The 23273-nt window shown below is 39.2% G+C and overlaps 1 protein-coding gene across 1 annotated transcript; it reads right to left on the reverse strand.

The window, feature by feature from the left end:
- Positions 1-1294: 1294 nt before the first annotated feature.
- Positions 1295-20279, reverse strand: sav1 (salvador family WW domain containing protein 1). The gene is made up of 5 exons (XM_048537025.2): positions 20083-20279; positions 15430-15876; positions 7492-7762; positions 4255-4404; positions 1295-2358 (listed from the first exon to the last, which is right to left on the reverse strand). The coding sequence occupies exons 1-5, from the start codon at positions 20174-20176 to the stop codon at positions 2145-2147; spliced, it is 1176 nt and encodes a 391-aa protein (XP_048392982.1). The 5' UTR covers positions 20177-20279; the 3' UTR covers positions 1295-2144.
- Between the last annotated feature and the right edge of the window lie 2994 nt (positions 20280-23273).

Raw genomic sequence — 23273 nt, forward strand, 5'->3', positions numbered from 1 at the left:
GGAGGCTGAGGCGTGACCTTACTGAGGTTTATCAAATCATCAGGGGCATGGATAGGGTGAATAACCAAGGTCTTTTTCCTAGGGTGGGGGGGGGAAGTGCAGAACTAGAGGGCATAAGTTTAAGCTGAGAGGGGCAAGATTTAAAAAGGACCTGAAGAGCCACTTTTTCATGCAGAGGGTGGTGTGGCTATGGAACAAGCTGGGTATGGAACAGTGGTGGTGCAGGCCATAATTACATTATAAAGGCATTTAGGTGGGCACATGAATGGGAAGGGTTTAAGAAGGTTACAAGCCAAATGATGTGAAAGGTAGATTTGAGGAGTTCAAGTAGGTTTTTCACTCATTAGTTACTCCCAAGCAGCACAGACAGCTGCTGCTAGAGTGGAACTAAGTGCCAAAGAGCATAGAAGTCAGTAATGGTGCCACTGAATGACTCTCAGTCATGGATGTTGAGGTAATCTACCCAGAGTATATTCTGTTGCCTTGTCATCCTCAGTGCTCCCTCCAAATGACATTCAACATGAAAGAATTCAGATTCATGAGATAAATGGAGGCAAGGTGGAGTGGGGGGAGACTAATTGTTTTCTTGCCCACATTAGGCATTGGAGTTCAAGAGATGCAGAGTCAATATTGAGAACATATCAATGAGAGAGGAGATGCACAGGGACAGTGATGCTGGTGTGTGGGGAATGTCTGTTAAAGGTTTAATTCTGAGAATGTGACAAATCATTGGTGGACTAGCTCTCAATTTTGGCATGAGCCCGTGTTGTTTGATAAGGAGGACATTGCAGCATAGAGCTGGGGTGGTTCACAGCTGCCTGGTTTTACTCTTAAGACTTCTCCCTAGCAGTTTTGGTAAAATCAAGTGGCTTGATTCAGATATTCAGAAGTCAATAACATTTCTTTGTCTTGAGTCACATGTACAATGGCACAAATGGCAGATCTCCCTTCTAATGATTTATTAATTGGATTCAAATTCCACTAGGTACTACAATGGGATTCAAACCCAGCATCCCAGAGTATTAGCCTGGCACCTCAATTGCTAGTCCAATGATATTACGACTCTTCCACTGTCTGATCTGTTAAAAAGGCTATGAGAATTGTATATAAAAACTTAAAAGAAAAAATCAAAACATTTTAAAATATATTTCCTGTAGGTAGCATTTAAATCACTATTATTAGTAACGTGATCATCACAAAATAGATTGCTAACTGATTCCAGAAAATGAATGAGGAAAACAAAAAAAACTTTAAAAGTTTATTGAAATTTAAATTTATACATATTATTGCACTAAATAAAAATAAATAGCAATCTGTCTACTACTGAATTGCTAGAACCACAATGTAAAATTTCAATCTAGTTAAAGCATGGCATCTATGAAAATACACTCCTGCTAATCAGCTTATTGTACAAAACATTATAGTTTGTATAAAATGCTTCAGTTTATAGATAAGAGTCAAAATATTGTATCCCTGATTTATTTAACAGATAATTCTGAATTAACTTGGTGACTGGTCAGTTTAAATAAGCTGCTTGCAAAACAAGCCCAAGAAGTCTCATTGCACTCAACTGAAGGTGTCTTCAATTAACGCAATATGTGGAGCCAAAGTAATTATAAAAAAACAAATGGAGCACAGTTGGAATGCCAAATTGATTATGCTTTTGTCATGACTATGACTAAGTTGGCATATAAAATGCCACTGCAATATCAAACATTGAAAATAATGTTCACAAGAAAACCATTGAGAGTTTGGCTGTGTATGTAAACACAGACACATTAGTGTTTTCCATACCAGGTTGGTGTTGGATACTTTAGCTTACTTTGTGAAACAAAGCTAACAATCCATGCTTAAAGCTTTACAAACAGACTTTGATGTCTGTTGCAAAATTGTTGCTTCTGGATCAATATTTGTACTTTACATTAAGGCACATATTGCCCAGGAGAACTTGATAAAAGATCAGCCAACATGTACAGTAATAAACTGCAGCACGCTCTGACTCATTGGTCATAATGTTGAAACCAAGGCAAGTTCCTTCAAACTGAAGGTTTTCTTCAGTAGAAATTCAGCAAACATGATACTTTGCTTTAGAAGATATTGTTTTATGAAGTAAAACAATTTCTAATGCTCAAATACTTAAGCTGTCAGAAATTTGCTGGAAAATTCTTGCTATGATGCTGTGCATACCACTGTTGTCTTTGCTTGCGATTTTCTAGTTCTGTCAAAAGTGCTTGTCTATAAGCTTCATATGACTTCACAATCCTTTCCAATTCCTTCATGAACAGCAGTTTCAGTAATCCTTGGTAAGTATCCAAGTCTGCTAGTTGAAAGAGCTCCCACTTCAGAATGTGATCGTATCTGCAATGATGACAAAAGTAACCAGGAATATCAACATGTTGAAAAGAGCACATCCTTCAAGTTAACTTACACATCTGCAGTTAAATGTTATTCAAATATAATTGGGTGGGGGTGTATCCATAATGAAGAAAGAAAGTCACTGTGCAATAACCCACTAGCTACATGCAACCTGCAGAAAATCCTTTAAAACTGAAGATTCTAAATGATTTTTCTACATTCCAAAATACAATTCTCTTTATGATCATATTCCCAGTACAAACTTATCTTCAACACTGAAGGAATTGAGCATGTTTACAACAGATTTAATCTGTTGAGTTATGAAAGTGATACAGGAAGGTCAGAATACCATTTAGCTAGCCAGTGAAAACTCTCCTCCATCCTGCTCACACACAGACTCACACCAAGTTTGAGCCAAATTCATCACTAAGGCACAGACAAGAAATTCCTCCTCTATCGTTTATAAAGGCTTGACAAATCAGTGGTGGCACCCCAATGCACTTTGCATCAGGAAGATATCTGCTATATAGAAGTGCCGAGAACTCAGTTGAAATTCCCTTCTACCCACAATTCATTATTTCTCTCAATTCTTGAAAACGCCAAATTGTTTCTTAGGGCGCATTTATGTGACAGCATCCAGCAATCTACTGCACTGCAGCATTAAGGAGGAACACAATCTGATCGTTAGTCAGATATTCATGCGCCTTCCTTTCCAGTCTGTTGAACTGTACAGAATTTTACAATTGTTATAAGCCACACACAGAAGCTCTGCTTTACAATTTTAAATTAAGACTTGAAAAATTTCATAAAATGAGAATTTATGAAGCCTGTCAGGCATAACAGACTTGGGCCAAATAGTCCAATTCTGCTCTTATTTCGTATGGTCTGTGCCATTCTTGCTGCAACTTTCCTTATGTGTAGCTTGATACACCACATCGGGGATCTTGTACCATCTTAAACCATAGGTATTTTCTGGAAATCAGTCATTTGAGTTTTTAACTTCCAACTTTAGCAATGCACGTAAAACAAAATTCATGCATGGGGAGTCCTCACTGCCTCCTCTCCATTTTCTTTTATAAATGGTTAAAAACATGTTAGCAATTTTCCTTTGTTCTAAGCTAGCAGCTGTGTATCAAGGGCAATCTTGTAAAAGACTGCAAAAAACAACATATCTGTGAAAGAGGGAAAAACAAGGGAATGCGGGGCTGTCAAAGAGTATCTGGTAGTCTGTGGTCTTCATGTGACACTATTGCATTATCAGTCCAATAATGAAAAATCCCCCTCCAAACAGAACAGATTGTTAGTTAATTGCATTAAAAACAATACACTTGCTGGAATATAATTTAAGGGTACAATAGTAAGGTTAACAAATTCAAACTACATGAACCCGGTTCAAATAGTTTATCACAAATTTCATCTGCACAAATTGCTTCTTATCCACTGATATCTATGATGGTGGGCAACCAAAATCAAGCACAAAAAAGCTTGAAACAGAAGCAATTCTATTCCATATGATCAGCACCTAAACTGTGATTTCATTGCATATTGATAACATGGTATACCTAATCTCGACTAAAGAAACACATTCAAAAAAATTAGCATTAAACTAGTGCTGAGAATGAAATTTCCCTCCTGCAATTGATGCCTTCGAAAAGCTAAACAAGCAGCAACAATTAGCTGTTACTGAGTAGAGACAGAACTTTCTTTCAGCTTGTGTGCCTTATGAGCTGCAGCATATGCAAAATCAAAGGAGAACACCCAGCAACATACTAATTCAAGGATGAATCATCTGGTCTTCAATTCGGCCAACTGTAAAAAAAAGTGTCAGATTGACAGACATTACTGTAGGAATTACATTTAGGTGTTATTTTTACTTCACCACTTTCGACAAGTGCTTACTTTACTGGAGCTCTGGCATAGACCTTCAGCCAATCTGGAATTTCTGCAGTGTGGTATGGATTTGCAGGAACCAGCTGATTTCGTTCAGTTTGTCGTGGTTGGTACGTAACAGGAGGAACAAGAGGTGGAGGCTGGTCATACCGTGGAACACTGCAAAAAAGATTAAACATTAAATAACAAATAGATATGTAACAATTCTGGTTTTATCCACACTTTCAGCTAAGGCAAGACATATTTTTAGTTACAGAAAATATTAGGTTCTTATGAAAGAAATGTTCAACCATGTGAATTTAAAAGACTAAGCGCTGCTGGACATGAATTAAAATGATTCGACTTGGATTCCAAAATACAATATTTGGCTTTATTGAAAATTACACACCAGCTCTTCAATTATCTTTGTAGGTAAGATTTAATCCCAAGGTGGCAAACCAACAATGTTGCTTTAGCCAAGTGCCTGTTATTTTGTTTTATTCACTAATGAGGCATGGGCATCACTGGTTGGTCAGCATTTATTGCATGTCCTTAGTTGCCCTTGAGAAAGAGGCAGTGAGCTGCCTTCTGCAGTCCACAGGATTTTGACCAAGCAATATTGAAGGAACAGCAATATCTTCCCAAGTCAGGACCGTGAGCCACTTGGAGGAATTGCAGGGGAAGTGGATGTGGGTGTGAAAAATGCTGTTTAAGATAAATTTCTGTAGTGCATCTTGCTAATAGGACCCACTACCGCAACTGAGCACTGGTGGAGGGAGGAAGTGGATGTTCAAGGATGTGGTGCCAATCAAGCAGGCTGCTTTGCCCTGGATGATGTCAAGCTTCTTGAGGGTTATTGGAGCTGCACCCATTTAAGCAAGTGGGAGTATTTCATCAGACTCCTATCTTACACTTTGTAGATGATGGGCAGGTTTTGAGAGTTAGGTGGTGAGTTACTCACCACAGTACTCCTAACCTCTGACTTGTACTTGCAGCCACCATGTTTATGTGGCAAGTCCCGTTGCATTTCAGCCAATGAGTACCCCAAGTAGTTGACTGGGGTGGGGGAAGAGAGAGAAGGAGAAAGAGGAGCAGCATTCAGTTATGGTAACACCATTGAATGTCAGAGTGATGATTAGATGGTTTCTTATTGGACATGCTCATTCATGCCAGGCAATGTTACTTGCAGCCCTATTGTGGAGATGGACAGAAAGCATGAAGTATACTTACTTCCATCAATTGCTTCTTAGCACAATGTCATCCAACACTAACTACAGTCTAACTCAAAAAATAATTCTTTTAGCAGCTAGATGAGAGGCTAAAATCTCTTGGATTACAAACTGTTGGGCAAAATAAGACCTCCAGCAAAATCAAATGAGTGCTGGGTTTGCCGAATGATTTTAAGGAATGGTTAACAGGAAAGTTGTGTTATTGGAAGTAATTCAACTATTTGCACATTTAAGGGAACGCTTACCTAAGAGTGAGGAAAGTGCAAAACAAAAGTTTAGGTGCCACTGCAAGAGTAACAGAACAAAATAGATTTTCAAATATTCTGACAATTTTCAGAAGATGTAGAACATTTTCTTTTATAAAATAAAAAATACACCCAGTAACAGTAATGCCCAGAGAAATGAGATGATTTATTTTGGTATATGGAGACAATAAGGAGGAAGCAATGGTATGGTAATATCACTGGGCTAGCAATCCAGAACCCTATGCTAATAATCTGGGAACATGCCTTTGAATCTCAACCTGCCAGATGGCAAAATTTGAATTCCGTAAAATCTGACTTAATAGTGCATCATACAATGACTGCTGACTGTTGTAAAAACCCACCTGCTTCACTAATGTCCTTTAACAAACTAACTCCGACCTACAGCAATGAGATTGACTCTTAACAACTAGGGTTGGGCAATGCTGGCCTAGTCAGTGAGATACCCACATCCCAATGAATTAAGAAAATACAAAATTTCAATCCTAAAAAGGGACTCGGCTATCCATGCGGACAAGTCATTAAGAAGTGTTAACTCACGTCAACAGAGTGGCTAATAAAGCATGCAGTAAATTAACTCTTTATTAAGAGTGCAAGAGCAAAGAAGATATAGTGACCTCCTAACTTGTAGCCAGTTCAACCTCAACCTTGCCTCAACCTCAGACGCAGCACTGCACCCAATTCTGGGTGCTACACTTTAGAAAGGAATGTGAAAGTACTAGGAAAGAAATACAGATTTACAAAAAATGGCTCCAAAGATGAGGATCTTTATTAAGGTGATAGATTGGAGCAGTTAGAACCATTTTCCTTGGAGAAGGCCGAGAGGAGATCTGAAACATATTCAAAATCACGAAATGCCTAGACAAAGCAGACAGGGAGAAACTGCTCCCATTCAAAGAGATTGAGAATAAGAGAGTAGAGATTTAAAATAATGGTAAAAGCAAAAGCAAAAGCAATATACTTGTAAAAATTTGTTCATGCAGTGGGTAATTAAGGTCTAGAATATGCTGCCCTGAGAGCACAGTAGTCAGGTTAAGTCAAGGGATTCAAAAGGAAATAGACTGCTATTTAAATAATGTGCAAGGTTACTGGGAGAAGAATGAAGAATGGTACTAGGTGAAATGCTCATTTGGAGAGCTGGTGCAAACAAAAAAGTTTCTATGTTCCATGTGCTATAGTACTGTGTTCTATGCTACAATAATATTTCCTCTTGCAATGTCAAGAAATTTAGACAGACAAAATTAAAACATGATAAACACAGTTACTGTGCAAGGGGTGCTTTTGACATCCAAGTGAAAATTCCTCCAGGAATGCAGTGAACAGTCTGATATTGGTGTTTGATACAAATTCTAGATGGGTACTCAAAGTTAAAACCATGAAATTATGCCAACTGGATAATGGATAAAAGATGCTGGCACACACAAAGTAAAGGTTATTTACATTAAAATGCTAAGCCAAATACTATAGTGAAACACAAACATGATACTGATACCATGTTTTCTGAGATGAAGATAATAGAGGAATCAATCCATCTCCAATCCTTACTTTACTGCAGAATAGCGGTCAACATGATTTACAAAGTTTACTTCAAAATATTCTGATCATATTTTAAACATGAACTTTTACACTATTTTGTGGCAATTACTGAATAATTCCAAATTAAAATGAAAACAGGTAGGTGATAAAGCAATTTTTGCACACTTACATACAGCATTTGCTTACACATATTTACTTTCAAAGCAAATTTTGGGATAAATAAAAATTCTTTACTGCACCTGGGAGCACAGGGGTGCCTATACTGGGCTCGCTTATTGATGTGATCTACATAATAAACACCAAACTCAGGTGATTCCACTCGCTCCCATCCAGGTGGCAAGCCTTCTCTTTCAAGCGGATGGCTCCAATGGGTTGTGTTAGTATTATGGTCTATATAGTATTTTCTTCCTCGAATAGTCCAGTCCGCTGACCAACCAAGAGGAAGAGGCAATTCGTCAGTACTGTGATTTGTTAGGTTTCCCATGGACGTTGAAGGAACTCTTCCTATGCCTAAACATGCACAGAAAAGAAATTATTCTCTTTTAGAAACAAACAAATTAAGTGGATATTTCTATTCTAAGACAAAACAAGTCTGAAGTTTCTCCAACAGAAAATTATGGATTACCACCTACAAAGGGACGCATTTCATTCAAATAAAATCTAAAATTTTACTCAAATAAAAAGGAACCTGGATAAACAAACTTGCATTTACAGGGCCGGAGCTAGAAATGGGTCTGACTAGACTGTTATACAGAAAGTTGGGATAAACTCAATGGGCTAAATGCCCTCCTTAAACAAAGAAGAGGTCCTCAGCCTTCAATGACTTAACTGATAATATGTACCTAGAAATGCAACGTGATCAAAATCCCAATGCCACAAAACCAACTAATGTTGAACCATTGTGAACTATGGTAGATTTGAGATGTATAATTTAGAATTAGCTTTCATAACCTCAATTACAATATTTGAGGAGATCCAAAAAGTTAATTTCAGAAGTGACATTCAAACTTTGTAGCCCAAACTACTTATGCAAGTACAAATTAAATTTCCAGTGAATGAACAAAATTTAATAGATAGTCAACTTTTGACTATGTGTCTAAACAACCTTTCCTTCATATCAGGTCACAACTAAGTGGCAAACACTGACACTTAAGTCACGCAATTAAAAGTATGACCTTCAAATGAAATCATAGGACTGATTACCTTATCCAGATCACAAAAATAAACAAGCTCCCACACGTTCATTTGAAATTGACAACACAATGCAAATGTTTTAGAAAAAAAGTGACATGTAACTGGACCGATCAGGTATCGGCAAGTCAAAACAGGACTGAAATCAGAGGACATCGTCATTGGCAAAAGTTAAAATTTGCAATTCAATAGTTTACCAGCAGTTTCTTCTCTACTCAAAAAATATTGAGTAGTTGGAACATCATTTCTGGAATTCCTACCTCTTTCAAAGAACTGTCAAAAGGAAAAAAGTCATGGCACATCTCAGAAGCTAGACATTCTTCAATTCCAATAGCATGGGCTTCATGTCCAGGAGTGGCACAATGTCACTATTTCAACCAGTGAGTGAACAAACATTCGGTATAGGATAACAGTGTGGAGCTGAGGGAACACAGGACAGGCAGCTTAAGAGCAGGAAAGCTGACGTTTTGGGATTCGGAACGTCAACTTTCCTGCTCCTCTGATGTTGCCTAGCCTGTGTAGAGATACAGCACAATCAGAATAATCCTGAACTTACAAATTAACTACAGCAAAATTGTTTGTTGCAGACCGCAAGAACGTGTACGCATTTTTAGTTATTCCTTTCCTTCATCTTGAATTTCCTACTGCAACAAGAGCACTCAAAATCTACTAGATTGTCATTATGTGCAGCATGACAAGAACAAATTCAAGGTAAACGAACTACTGCAACTGGTTACAAAACCCAAGCTTATCAGCATTTGTGGCAGGAAAAGACCACTGAATGATTGCTTTGCTGTTTTCCTCTATGTCAGTAGAAGATCCTAATCTTGCATAATGCAATTGTAGGAAACTTATTTACCTTTCTCTAGCAATACTTGAACCTGTTGCTCTGAAAATGATTTCAGCAAACTCATCTCAGCTATATGTTCATTTCTGAACAACAGTATTTTGTAATCGAGAGGTGGGTGAAAGTCGCTCCAGCCAAAATTAGATTGGGGCGTGGCGCAGAGAGAGTTCATACTTAAAGGCATTGATCCTTTTCCTCTTACTTACATCTTTTTGGGAACAAGCAGATGTCTTCAGCACTGTGTTTAAAACAGATTTTTGTACCTACAGATTTTAGTAAGTTTTCTTCCTTTATTTCTGTTTCTTCCAACAGTCCTATATTCTTGCCTTTTAGTTCATGTAGGATTGTCCAATATCTTTTTACTTTTTCCTTAGCTAACTGTATTTTCTTTTAATGTCCTTTAATTACCTTAAAATCACGTCAGTGCTCTGTTCATCAAGCACCTGTCAATCTGCAGATCATTCAAGCCAGTAACTTTTGCTTTTTGCATATTCTTTTTCTCTCTGCCAGATCCCAAAATCTTTCATTTTTTAGGTTTGAACCTTATATTTAATGGAATCTGTGTACTTTCAACATTTGCTGTTTCTACAAGTGGATCAGAGTAGACATGAAAGCAACAGCATCCAGTACAGGCTTCATAAGGACTGGTTGCTTAAATAAGGTTAACCAGAAGTGAACTAGTTTGGTCTCTGAACCTTTGGAAAAATTATGGAAAGGTCCTCCCAGACTGATACTTCTTTGAAAGTTGTGTTCACAAATAGACAGGGTAGTTAAGGAGGCATTTTGCATGGTTGCCTTCCTTGGTCAGACCACCGAGTATGAGTTGGGCTCATTTTGTGGTTGTACAGGGCGTTACTGAGGCCATTTTTGGAATTTCGTGTACAGTTCTGGTCACCCAGCTATTGGATGTTCTTAAGCTGGAGACGGTTCAAAAGATTTACATGGATTTGCTGGAACTGGAGATTGAGAGTTATAATGTGAGGCTGGAACAGCTGGGACTTTTTCCACCGGAGCATAGGAGGTTGAAGGGTGACCTTATAAAGGCTTATAAAAATCACGAGGGGGCACAGGTAAGGTTAATAGTAAAAAGCTCTTTTCCTTAGAATGGGGGAGCTCAAAACTAGAGGGTATATTTTTAAGGAGAAAGATTTACAATGGGCCTGACAGTGCTTAAGATCATCTAATTCCAGTTTGTTTACATAACTTTCAAACCAATTATAACCACATTGATGCAAGTATGAAACTTGCCCAAGCAGTTGAGAGCACAGTAAGGCATCACAATCCAAATGACTTGAGGTGTGGTTACCTTTCTTTGTATAATCTTCATTTAATACCAAAAGTATTACCGACTTTACCTGGAGCATTATCTGAATGTTTGAAGAGGTTAGTTAGAGGAATATTCTGAAAAATATTTTGCAAATATACCAAAATATTAACTGTAGATGATAGAGTTGTGGTTTTACAGTTGTGGTTTGTAAACAATAGTGGAAGAATTGGTAAACAATAAGGAATCTTCCATAAAGCTGAGACCCTTCTTCTTGGCCCAAAATATCAGCCTTCTGGCTCGTCTGGTGCTGCTTGACCTGCGTTCATCCAGCTCTACACCTTATTGTGTCAGATTCTCCAGCATCTGCAGTTCCGACTGTCCCTTCCATAAAGCTAAATTGTTTTTAAAAACTGCATTAAAAACTGAAATGAAAACTGCTGCTAATGATGGGTGACGAGTAATCAAGGTGCTGTGCCAGAAAATGCTTTAAGACAGGAATAAGCCAAAAAGTTGATAAACCTTCTGAGACTTCTTGTCATTACCATCAATTCAGAATCACTGCACTTCTTTTCTGTTTCCCCAGTGTCTCCACATTTCAATGAAAACTCAAAATGATAGCATTTGGTTATGAACATTATGAAAAGGTAATTTGTTATGGTACAGTAACAAAAGGATTGAAAAAAGGCAAGGCAAGAACATTCAGCTGGTTGGAATTGCTGGTAGGCTATGTCCATTCAAATACTTTGCTCTCATTTAGACACTTCGGTGCACAGAAATGGCATGAACTGTGGTATGGGATACAAGGCATTGGTTACTTTCTACAGCAATTCTTGTGTTTTCATCTTCAAACGGTCAATGGGTCCAGAAAGTAAGGAATAGGTACAACTGATATTATCAGGCTCTGACATTGGGAAAAGCATTTTGCAACACAGATGTCACTTGCCTAAGTTTGAAGCATAAAGTTTTTTGGCAAATGTGCAAGGTGTTTACTGACTATAGAAAGCAAAAAGCAATACACTGGAATGACGTAAGTATCTTTTCCCCCCATACTTCCTCCCTCAGCACTAGGCTATTCTTACCCTTGTTATGGAGTGCAAGGTGAAGATTGAAGAAACTAATTTAGACAAAAAAAATTACATCAGAAACAGCACAAATGCTTATTATAAACTTCATAAAAGAGTGTTAATATTTGGTTGCTGCTTTAGTCAGGAACCACAAATATATAACCTGATTCATTGTAGATCAGACAGTTGCATTCTCCACCTTAATGACTGCCTTCGATTTTTGTAGATCTGAGACAAACAGTTGCAAAAACATCAAAGTAATATTTGAATTTGCATAGTGCCTTTGATGACCTCAGGATGGCCCCAAAAGCACTTATTACCAGACAAGAACTTCATTCTGCGGTGCAGTGACTATGGAACTACAAGACAACGCAACTAAACTATTGCTAGAAAAAGTCAGGACCAGCAGTCTCTGTGGAGAGAAAAACAAAGTTACCATTCAGAATCCAGAATGATTACTTTCTAATTATGTCTTTGGAACAAGAGTTATTCTAGACTTTTATCTTTTTCTCTCCACAGAAACAACCAGGCCTAAGAGTTCCTCTAGCACTATTTCTATTCAGATTCCCAACAGCTGCAGTTGTTTTACAAGGGGATAATGTTCCACCACACACGTGACTTGTGCCTTGGTAGCAGTGGGTAAACAGAGTTCGGGAAGGCAAAAGGCAAGCTACTCTCAGGATTCATAGGTTCTGATTTAATGCAGTAGCTACAATATTTACATGGCTAGTTCAATAATAACATTCAGGTCATTGATAGTGGAGGGGAATTCAGAAATGACGGTGCCATTGAATGTCAAGGGGCAAAAATAAGATAATTTTAGAGATGGTCTGGTCTGACACTCATATGGCACAAATGTTACTTGCCACTTGTCAGTTCAAATCTGCAAATGGTCCATGTTTTGCTACATTTTAACATGAATTGCTTCACCTCACACATCCTCAACCCTGATTCCCATTAACTCTAGTTTTGCAGGAAACCCTTAATGCCAGACTGAAATGTGGCCTTGATGTTTAGGACAGACACTGTCACTTCCCTGCTCAAATTTAGCTATTTTGTCCATGTTTAGACCAAGTCAGTAACAAGGGCAGGAGTTGAATGCTCCTAGCGGTACCAAAACTGAGCAGTGAGCAGGTTATCAATGCTTGATAGCCTTGTTGATGGCACCTTCCATCGCGTTACTAATGAACTAAAGCAGACTGATGGGCCGCTAACTGATCAGGTTCAATATATTCTGCTTTATTTGTACAGGACATATCCGGACAACTTTCTACATTGTCAGGTAGACAGCAGTATTGTAGGTCTACTGGAACAGCTTGGCTAGGGGTATGGCAAGTTCTGAAGCATGCATTCGGTACTATTGTTCGAGTTTTGTCAGGGCTCCATAGTCTTTCCACTATTCAGTGCCTCCAGCTATTTCTTTATATCACGTGGACTGAATCAGATTGGCATCTATGATGCTGGGAACTTGGGAGGTGGTTGAGATAGACCATTCGCTCATTACTTCTGAGTAATGGTTGCTGTAGGTGCTTCAACCTCATCTTTTGCACCATGTGTTGCGCTCCCCCATTGAGGACAGGAATACTTATGGACACACCTGCTCCAACAAATTGCTTAAATCGCCTACACCATTTGTGACTGAATGCAGCAGAACTTAAATCTGATCTGACAGTTGTGGAATTGCTTAGCTCTATCTAGTCACTTGCTGTTTGTGCTACTTGACATACACATTGGCCTGTTTTGTGGCTCTAACAAGTCAAGACCTCATTTTTAAATATAGCCAGTGCTGCTTCTGGGATGCTTTCTTTCATTCTTTGTTGACCCAAGGTAGATGCCCAGCTTGATGGTAATGCAAGAGTGGGAAACACACCACGTCAGAGGGCTGCAGATTGTTTTGGAGTATCATTCTGTTGCTAATGGCCCACAGCACCTCATGATGCCCACTTGATTTGGAGACAGTGTAGCAACCTACTGCAGCAAAATCTAGCTGTGGAAACCAATGTAAGCCACTAAAAAGTGATCCCAAAACAAAGTGAAAGAAACGCTCGCCATTCGACAGTCCTTTTTTCAGTCTCAAATCCTCAAAAGCTGGGTATCATTAGGCATAAGATAACATTCTTATTCTGTTATGCTGTTCAGCAAAATGTACATAATTGCAAGAATTGTTATACAGTACTTGTATCTAAAGTCGTAGACAACCATTAAAGATTTAATTTGCAAGCTAGCTTTTAAGCATGTGCCTTATATCAACCCGACATTATGTTAGCCAAGACATTCAGAGAACTCCTTTCAAATATTACTTTAGTATACACCTAAGCTATTATAGAGAGGATGGAACATCTCAGCCAAAGTCAGAATGCAACATTTGAACACTGCCCTGGAATGTCAACCTACACTGAATTCAAACTATGGGGAGTAGGGTTAAACCTTCAACCTCTGCTTCACAAGCAAGAATGCCAATAAGTAAAGCTGACATGCAGCCTTGCTCAGGAACCATTTGGTATGTTCCCCTTGTTTAACAGACCATTTGAGTGTTTAACAATTTCCAGATTGTAAAGTAGCAGGCATTCCAGACACTCATCAACTGCAACACTGCAGATTTGCATTGAAATACATGAAAGCTATAAGGGATGTACTCGACAAATAGCAAGCTCAAGCTTCAAATGTGGAACTGACAAATTGAGAGAGTCATTGAGTATGTTGTAGACAGAAAGAATTGACCAATTTTGCTATGTTTTCACCTTTAGCGTGCAGATCATTAACAAATAAATCACAGTAAAACAATAACACACTGGTCTAACGTTTAGTATCAGGGTGCAACTCAGGAGAGCCCTGAAGCAACTAACGTAACAAAACACTTTTCAGAAAACAGCTGAAAGGTTGTTTATTATACGAGTAAGCTGGCTGATGTGCAGTAAGTCTGGAAACACTAACCAGGGAATCCTTTACTTCAAATGAATGGCATCACCCTGCTATACCAAGAAAACTGGATGACTGAATAAATTCCTAAATTGAACATGCTATTGGAATTACAGAAAAGGAGAGAGATCAAATATGTAGATCATGGACGTTATTAAAAGCTTAATTATAAATGGAAAAAATATCAATACCATCCTTTATGGCTCTGACACAGTAAAGCACACAATACCATCATCAAGCCAGCAGTGTAGTTCAACCAGGATACTTGAATATGGCCAAAGACGACAGTGGGGAAAAGATAGTCATTAAACATTCTAAGTTGCAACATCGTGCCAATTACAAAAAATAGTTAAACCAGAGCCATAAAAGTTTAAAATTAGTAGATGCTCATTTTGACTTTAGTCATTTAAAATTGACACAGATCAAGCATAGAAATGCTAAAAGATGTATCATGAATCTGAACCAATAACCCTACAGCTAACTTAATTATAAGTCTGATTTTCAGAATATGGCCCTGATTTACTTCAAAAGGAAGAGCCCTTTAATATGTCTCCAAGCATGCAAAGATGCAGTGCACATTACTAGACAGACATTCTGAAACTAAAGTGAATACAAAGAGGTTGACGTAGTTTCCCCTAAAGAATAAAATGAGACAGGACTGCCAATAACTTCAAGATTAATTTAATACATTGCAGTAGAATTTCTTATAGCCATCTTTCAAATGATACCATAAGAATCTAAACTAAGTACAAATAATGATGGAGCATTGTTGCACCCCGTAACCAAAAAAAAAGCAAAATTACAAACCAAACAACAACTGAACTTTCCACGTTATCTTTGGAAAAACCCACACCTGCCCCCAAATGGTAACCTTTAACAGAAACCTTACCTACTGGAAGTCTGCTTTGCCCTTGTGGTAAACGTGGAAAAGGATCAGGATTGCGATCATAATATCTATAGTCATCGCAGAAATGCTCGGCTACATGCCGTCGTCTTTGTCCATCTTCATAATATGGTTCAGAATAATAGTAACGGGTAGAAGGCTGGACAGCATCACCATTTTCAGAGGAATTAATTTCAGCCAGAAAGGATTGTGACGAGACACCATATTCTCGAGGAACTTCAGATAGATTACGCATGATGTAGGAAGGTCCTGAAGGCCTGCTGCTTTCACGTCTAATGATTTCATGTGCAGGCCTTTGGACTGGACCCCGCACAAAACTTTGGTTTCGGGAAACAAGATCAATTGAGGGATAAATGGAAGTTCCTGGCTCCACTAAAACATCAATCCGCCTTGGAATGGTTGGCCCATGGCGAATAAATGAAGGCATTAAATCTGTAATTAAAAGCCAGACAAGCATTACGAAATAGTTTATAGATCTTAAGTACACAAATACAAAATATTTTCAGTGCCATATTCAACATAAGGGGAGGGGATGGCCTAGTGGTATTATTGCTAGACTATCAATCCAGAAACCTGTTTTGGAGATCAAAGTTCAAATCCTGCCATGGCAGACAGTGAAATTTGAATGAATTTTTTTTTAAAAGCTAGAATTAGGAGTTTAATAGTGACCATGAATCCACTGTCAAATGCTGGGAAAACCCTTCGGTTCGCGACTGCCTTTTAGTGAACAAAACTGCCATTCTTACCTGGTTTGGACTACATTTGACTTCAGACCCACAATAGTGTGGATGACTCTTAACTGCACTTCAGGATGAGCAACAAATGTTGGCCTAGCCAACAATTCCCTCATTACATGGATGAATAAATGAAAAATAACCCAGCTGCTGGCAGAGTTTAAAAAAGATTACGTTACTGTTGAGTATATTGAACTGTATTTAGTTATTTCTAGAAAACCAGGTATTGAAGTCCTCAGCAAAATTATACAGAGTAGGAAACCATACTTGCCCTGAAATTAATCAACTTCTATGGCAAAACTAAATTCTCTGGTGACCCATATTTACATTTAGTTAAAAGCATTGAATATCAAACTCATGATTCACATGCTTGATAATATAACTTATAGTTTTCAGAATTAAAACTTTAACTCTAGAAACAGTGAATTACCTGATTGAAGAAACTGATAAGTAACCCTAATAAGCAATAACTAAGGCTTCACTCTGAATCATTCTTTGTATAGCTACATGGAATGATTTTGGTATGTTCCAAAATGGAAATGCAAATAAATGTAATTTAAACAAACTTGGAATTAGTCGGTTAAAAGCTGACTTGGATTTATCTTTCAAGGTCAGAGTTTATGTTGATAAAAACAGGAACAATGGATGATCCATCTCTAAGCTTGTGATGTAGCAGGACACTCAGGAAGGAAAAATACATCTTTTAAAAATATGCAGTACTTGGTTCATGATTAAAGAGTTGTGCAAAGGCAGAATTTTTTGTTCACATTTCTGTTTCAGGACATCCCAAAATTCTTCTGTATAGTGCAGAATAATTTAGGATGCAGCCTTAGTTGTAAGTTCTTCATGTGCATGTTTACTGACAGAAGCATGCATTTCACTTAGGGGTTTGAGGCAAGAGCAGTTAGAAAATTTGCTATAATTTTCACTAGAGGATATCTACAGTGGATCTCAGAGCTGTTGCAGAAACCAGAACATTTTGTCAATTAGGTTGGAAAAAATGGCTTCAAAGCTTCGGGAGAAAATTGGTAAAAACGAGTCTTGGGTATCTCCAAAGTCAAGGAAAACAGCTAAGAAATCTACAAATTTGAGGTCTTGAAAAGGTCTGAGAACTGTTTAGCCAAAAGCTAACAACGATCTATTTGTTTCTATTAAAGGGATAAAGGATATGAGAAAGTAGAAGAAACCAGATTTGAGTTGAATGACATTTTTTTAAAAAAATGTATCTAAATGGTGCAAGGTTGCAGAGCTCTGAGGGTTAAGTCTCTTTGGAATACCCCTCAAAAAAGGCAGTGGATGCAGATCCTTAAATATTAAGGTAGAAGTAGACAGAGTCCTGATTACCAAGGCGATCAAAGACTATAGGAGTATGCAAGAATGCAGAGTTAAGGTTAAAGTCAGATCAGCCATGTTGTTATTGAATGGTGCAGCAGGTTCAAACAGCCTAGAGGCCTACAAATGTACAAGTCTACATGGCTTTCAAGTGACAAAGATCAGCATCTCAAGTCAGAGGTTATTAAACCGAATAAATGTTTGGCAAGTATAAATTTAACAAGTACCAGAATAAGGAATATTGAACAAAACATTACTAATTATCTCATATTTCCATAGCAAGTAAAAATTAATTTGAATTGTTTCATAACTAAGAAATAAATCAACTTGAAATTCAATACACCATGAAAAGACTGCGTATGCATATGCAGAAAGTTGAGATAAATCCCATCCATAACCTACAGTACTGTTGCAAGCTTCGACAGATCCCAAGGATTACATTATTTGTTTTGTTTGTATTAGAAATGTATTTGTTAGTTTACATAATTGGTTTCTCTGAATTATTCATATTTTACCCTGTGATAGTAGATTTTGTTTCTGTAATGCCTAAGCAACTTTTAATACAAAGTTTTTCAGGCTTAACAGCTCCTGCTAGAAGCAAAATGAACCAGATGAACCTGCCGCAGGTTCCTTTAGGGCTGGGCCCCCTAAAAGATCAAAAGATATTCACTGCTGCTTGCTGTGAACAGCAACTCTGGCTGCTGTCCTCTTCCCTCATTTTTCCAAAAACAATACTAAAACAGTACTAAAAACAATACAAAGTACATCTGTGACTGTGCTGCACAATCACCCATCAGCCTCCTTAGATCACCTAGAACTTAGGGCATTGTTGACCACACCATCTTGCTCTAATGCAACTCCTTCACTATCCAGATAAGTGGGAATCATAAAATCAAACCTATAACTTTCCCCCTAAAAGATCAAAAGATATTCACTGCTGCTTGCTGTGAACAGCAACTCTGGCTGCTGTCCTCTTCCCTCATTTTTCCAATCAGCAAACTGACCAGGATCTAATCTAACATCTTTTCCATTCTGATCCCTAGGCTGACTTTGCAGACTCTCCCTTACAGTCTCTTTTCATGTCCTGCCTGAGTTCAACTTGCCCACACTCAGATCATCATGATTTCAAAATCCCTTTCCTGTTAAATTGTTGACGACCATTTTCCAGTACTTACTCACATGCTTCATTATATTATACACAGCTCCAATCTCACTTTCTTGCCACATTTCCAAACCTACAATTATTAAAACTCCACCTCAAAAAACCTACCCTTGGACAGTAAATTGAAACAAAGAACAATTGATTCAGAAACCAAACAAAAATAGAAATTGCTGGAGAAACACAGCAGGTCTGGCATCTGTGGAGAGAAAGCAGAATTAACACATTTACCCTTCAGAAATTTTACGGAAACTCAGCAGCCTTCCGATTTTCTTACCTTTAGACAGTGTTCACACAAGTTGACACTCCTGCTCTTTTTTCTTCTTCAATGCTTCTGCCAAAAATCATTAGCCAGCTTCTTTACAACACTATTTCTGAATCACCTGCTACAGTACTAAAAACAATACAAAGTACATCTGTGACTGTGCTGCACAATCACCCATCAGCCTCCTTAGATCACCTAGAACTTAGGGCATTGTTGACCACACCATCTTGCTCTAATGCAACTCCTTCACTATCCAGATAAGTGGGAATGCTTTTTACACTCTTTTGATTCACTATCTCACCACTTTGCAATCTCTCCATTGCCAGATGTCTAACATGCCATCACAACTCTAAACCCCAGACAAAGTGTAGAGCTGGATGAACACAGCAAGCCAAGCAGCATCTTAGGAGCACAAAAGCTTTTGTGCTCCTAAGATGCTGCTTGGCCTGCTGTGTTCATCCAGCTCTACACTTTGTCTCGGATTCTCCAGCGTGTGCAGTTCCTATTATCTCTGATATAACTCTAAACCCCACCTGGCCACTAATCCAGGGTGAACGAAATTGCTGGCAAATTTGGCACCTAAGTCCTGAACCGACTCTATATGCTCCCCATCAAAAACCAATTACTTCATTCTTCGTAACGTCACCCATCTATATTCCAGTCTCAAATTTACCACGGCTGAAACCCTCTTTCAGACTTGATTGGGGAGGGATTTCACGCCGTCAAAAAAAACTTTTTGGTTTGGAGACCAGCAGGTAAAAGCTAGTCGTCTGCTGAAAATAAAGTGCCCCGACTTTGCAACTAAAACAAAACTGTGAAAATTGTTAAAGAAAAAAAAGCTCGTCATAACTGTTGCATGAAACCTCAACGACAACATTAAATGCCATCAGAAGCTCCGCCCGCCAATCCATACCCAACATCCCTCTCCTCATTCATCGCTATCCTCAACTAGGAAATAGCAAGTCTCATTAATAATTATCACCACAACAGTAATGGACCAATGCTTTACTTAAAAGACAAACAAATGTAAGATGCATCAAAACATTAAGAGTGTGGAGCCCCCGTAAAGGCGGGCGGGATGGGGGGGCGGCGGTGGTGAACGGGGGCCGCTCAGGGAACTTCAAAACGGGCCCCGACCCAGAACTTACTCCTTAGCAGTGGAGATGTCTCCTTCTTCACGTACTTGCCCTGCACCTCCGGCGGTTTGGACGCTTCGTTTTTACTTTTCTTCCTCGATAACATCTCTTTAAAGAAGCACTCCGCCCCTCTAACATGGCGGGACCCACATACTAAGCGGAGCTCATCAGATCAGAGGCAGAAGCGAAATCCCAGCCGGCCGGCCTGCCCGCAGAATGCTGGGAAGCGGGAGGGGTGGGGGCAAGGCTGGGCATGCGCACTGCTCGACAAGGGGTTTTGCGCGAGGTTGTGTTGCGTTGGTGCTAAGCAGCTGAGTACCAGCTGATTGACTACAGCAGGCCCAGCAGCATCTTAGGAGCAGGAAAGCTGACGTTTCGGGCCTAGACCCTTCATCGGAAAGGCAATGGTCAATTCTTGTTAAACAAAAAGGATGAAAAGGTTATAGAATGTGAGGCTGGATGAACACAGCAGGCCCAGCAACATCTCAGGAGCACAAAAGCTGGGCCTGCTGTGTTCATCCAGCCTGACGTTTTATTATCTTGGATTCTCCAGCATCTGCAGTTCCCATTATCACAGGATGAAAAGGTTATAGGGTTTAGGCAGAAGTATGGGTTTGAATCAGATCGTTGAATGACAGAGACTCTCACTTTCTCTGTTTGTTAATATCCAGCTCCTAACCACTAGCACGATGCACTCATATCTGGTGTTATATTATTTGTAAAGAGCTGCGTTGTGAATACATATCCCAAGATGGTACATTTACTACTGCACTGCAGTCTACTGATGAACAGCAACAGACAACCAGCCAAATGCAGGTTATCCAAAGGTGCTGGGATGTGGGGCTGAGGGATGTGCTAAAAGTTGAGAAAAATCACCAAAGTGAGGCAGAAACTGGGCATTTCTTAAAATTGAAAAATACAAGCAGAAAATGTGTCTTCAAGGAAACAGAACAGCTCATTTGGGACTCTCATGCCCTGAAGTGGAAAAAAAAGCGTGATTGAAAAGGACAAGCTCAAGATATCGTAGGCTGCACTGCCAGAGCACATGAAGCCATCAGTAGAAAAATGATGATGCTGACTATCTATAAGGTGTGTCATTTAAGTCTGGTCTCCCTGTTACTGGGAGGATATTATTAAGCTGGAGATAGTTCAGAAGAGATTTGCCAAGATGTTGCCAGGTTGAGTTATAAAGAGAAGCTGGATAGACTGGGACTTTTTTCACTGGAGTGAAGGAGGTTGAGGGGTAACCTTATGGTGGTTCATAAAATTAATGAGGGTGTAGATAAGTTGAACGGCAGGTGTCTTTTCACTACAGTGTGGGATTTCAACACTAGAGAGTATATTTTTAAGGTGAGAAGAACAGCCCCCATGAGTAGCTATTCACCCTGCTAGACAGATCGTTATCCACTCCTTTGTCTGTCTCACTGATCTTCAACATTCTCCTAGCTGCCATCAGTTCTGAGGATGGATCACTCACCCGAAACATTAACTCTGATTTCTCTTCACACATGCTGCCAAACTTGCTGAGCTCTTCGAGCATTTTCTGTTTTTGATTTTAATTTAGAGCGTCCACAGTTCTTTCGGTTTTATTAAGCGGAATCATTATTTTATTCCAGTATCGGAAGAGGTCATGCCAGCACTGTCAGACACAAACAGAATATGCGTGGGGAAACTTAAAAAAGAAATTAAGCGAGCAAAAAGGGGGCCAAGTCAGTTGAACACTAGTGGTGGGAAAACTATCGGAAGTGATTCTGAGGGTATAATTAATCTGGAGTTATAGAGTGGCAGGGATTAGTCAAGAATTCTAAATATAGTCTTATTAAAGGGAGATAATGTTTGACCAAACTGATTGGATTTTTCGAAGAGGTGGCCAGTTGTGTAGATGAGGCAATGCATTTAGTGTAGGCTTAAGCAAATCTTGTTGAGGTCTCACATGGGAAACTGATTGTAGGGTAAGAGCCCATGGAATCCCAGGAAATTTGGCTAATTGGATCCAGAATTGGCTTAGTGGCAGGATGGTCAAAGCCTGTGTCCAGTGGCATTTCGCAGGGATCAGTTTTGAGGCCTTGTTGTTTGTGGTATACATAAATAATTTAAACTTGAATGTAGGAGGGTTGATTAGCAAGTTCATGGATGATATGAAAATTGGTGGATGGTAAATAGACAGTACGACATAGACAGCTGGTCAGATGGGCTGATCAATGGCATATGGAATTCAGTAAAGATAAGTGTGAAGTGATGCTCTTGGGCAGGACAAACAGGTCAAGCGAATATATGAACGGTGGAACCCTGAGAAACACTGAGGATCATAGGGACTTTGGTACGCATGTCCCCAGGTCCCTCAAAGTAGTGGGACAGGTAAATAACATAGTTAAAAAGGCATATGGGATACTTGCCTTCAAAGGTGTTAGCCAAAGTACAAGAGCAAAGAGGTTATGCTGGAACTGTTACAAAAATTGGTTGGGCCACACCACAACTAAAATATTGCGTGCAGTTCTGGAATCCACATTATAGGAGGAACGTGATTGCGCTGGAGAGAGTGCAGATGAAATTTACCAGGATGTTCAATGCCATGCGTCGCCATATGCACACTCATGACCTTTGTCTCCAACAGCTCCGCTTCACACTGGCTCAGAGCTCCACTTCATCCTCTGGCTCATTTGACCTGCTAACAAGAAACTTTTCTTTCCAGGCATCAGAGAAAATAAGATGCAACAATTCAGAGATACCCAAGGCCCTCCAGAACATTTCTCCTCTCTCTTTCACTCTGACTCCATCCCCTCTCCCAACCCCACTCCTGTCATGTGTTTATTATCCCTTGTGCCCTTCCATTCTCCATTACTGAATGTTCTGCACTCAGCAAAGGTCTCAGTTTTATCCCTCTGTGTCCACACCTTAATGACGTTTATGCATGACATTGGACTCTTTTTCTGTCACCTTCACCTCTGTACCTATTTATATGGACAAGAGTCCTCTTCTCATTCCACAGACCCCTTCACCCACCTCCAACACTGTCCGTCCACCTGGACCCCTCCCTGTGGCTTTTAACCTGCACTCAACTTATTCATCAAGAAATGTCAATGTGACATTGGTCACCTCAATTTCTTTGCCTTTGCAACCGTTTCAACCTTTCTCCCTGTGAGCTGACTGCAATTTGTGTTCTCAGATCTAACCCTGACTTTGTCATCAAGTCTGCCGACAAG

This window comes from Stegostoma tigrinum, chromosome 10 (assembly GCF_030684315.1).
Source record: "Stegostoma tigrinum isolate sSteTig4 chromosome 10, sSteTig4.hap1, whole genome shotgun sequence".
NCBI classification, from domain to species: Eukaryota; Metazoa; Chordata; class Chondrichthyes; order Orectolobiformes; family Stegostomatidae; genus Stegostoma; species Stegostoma tigrinum.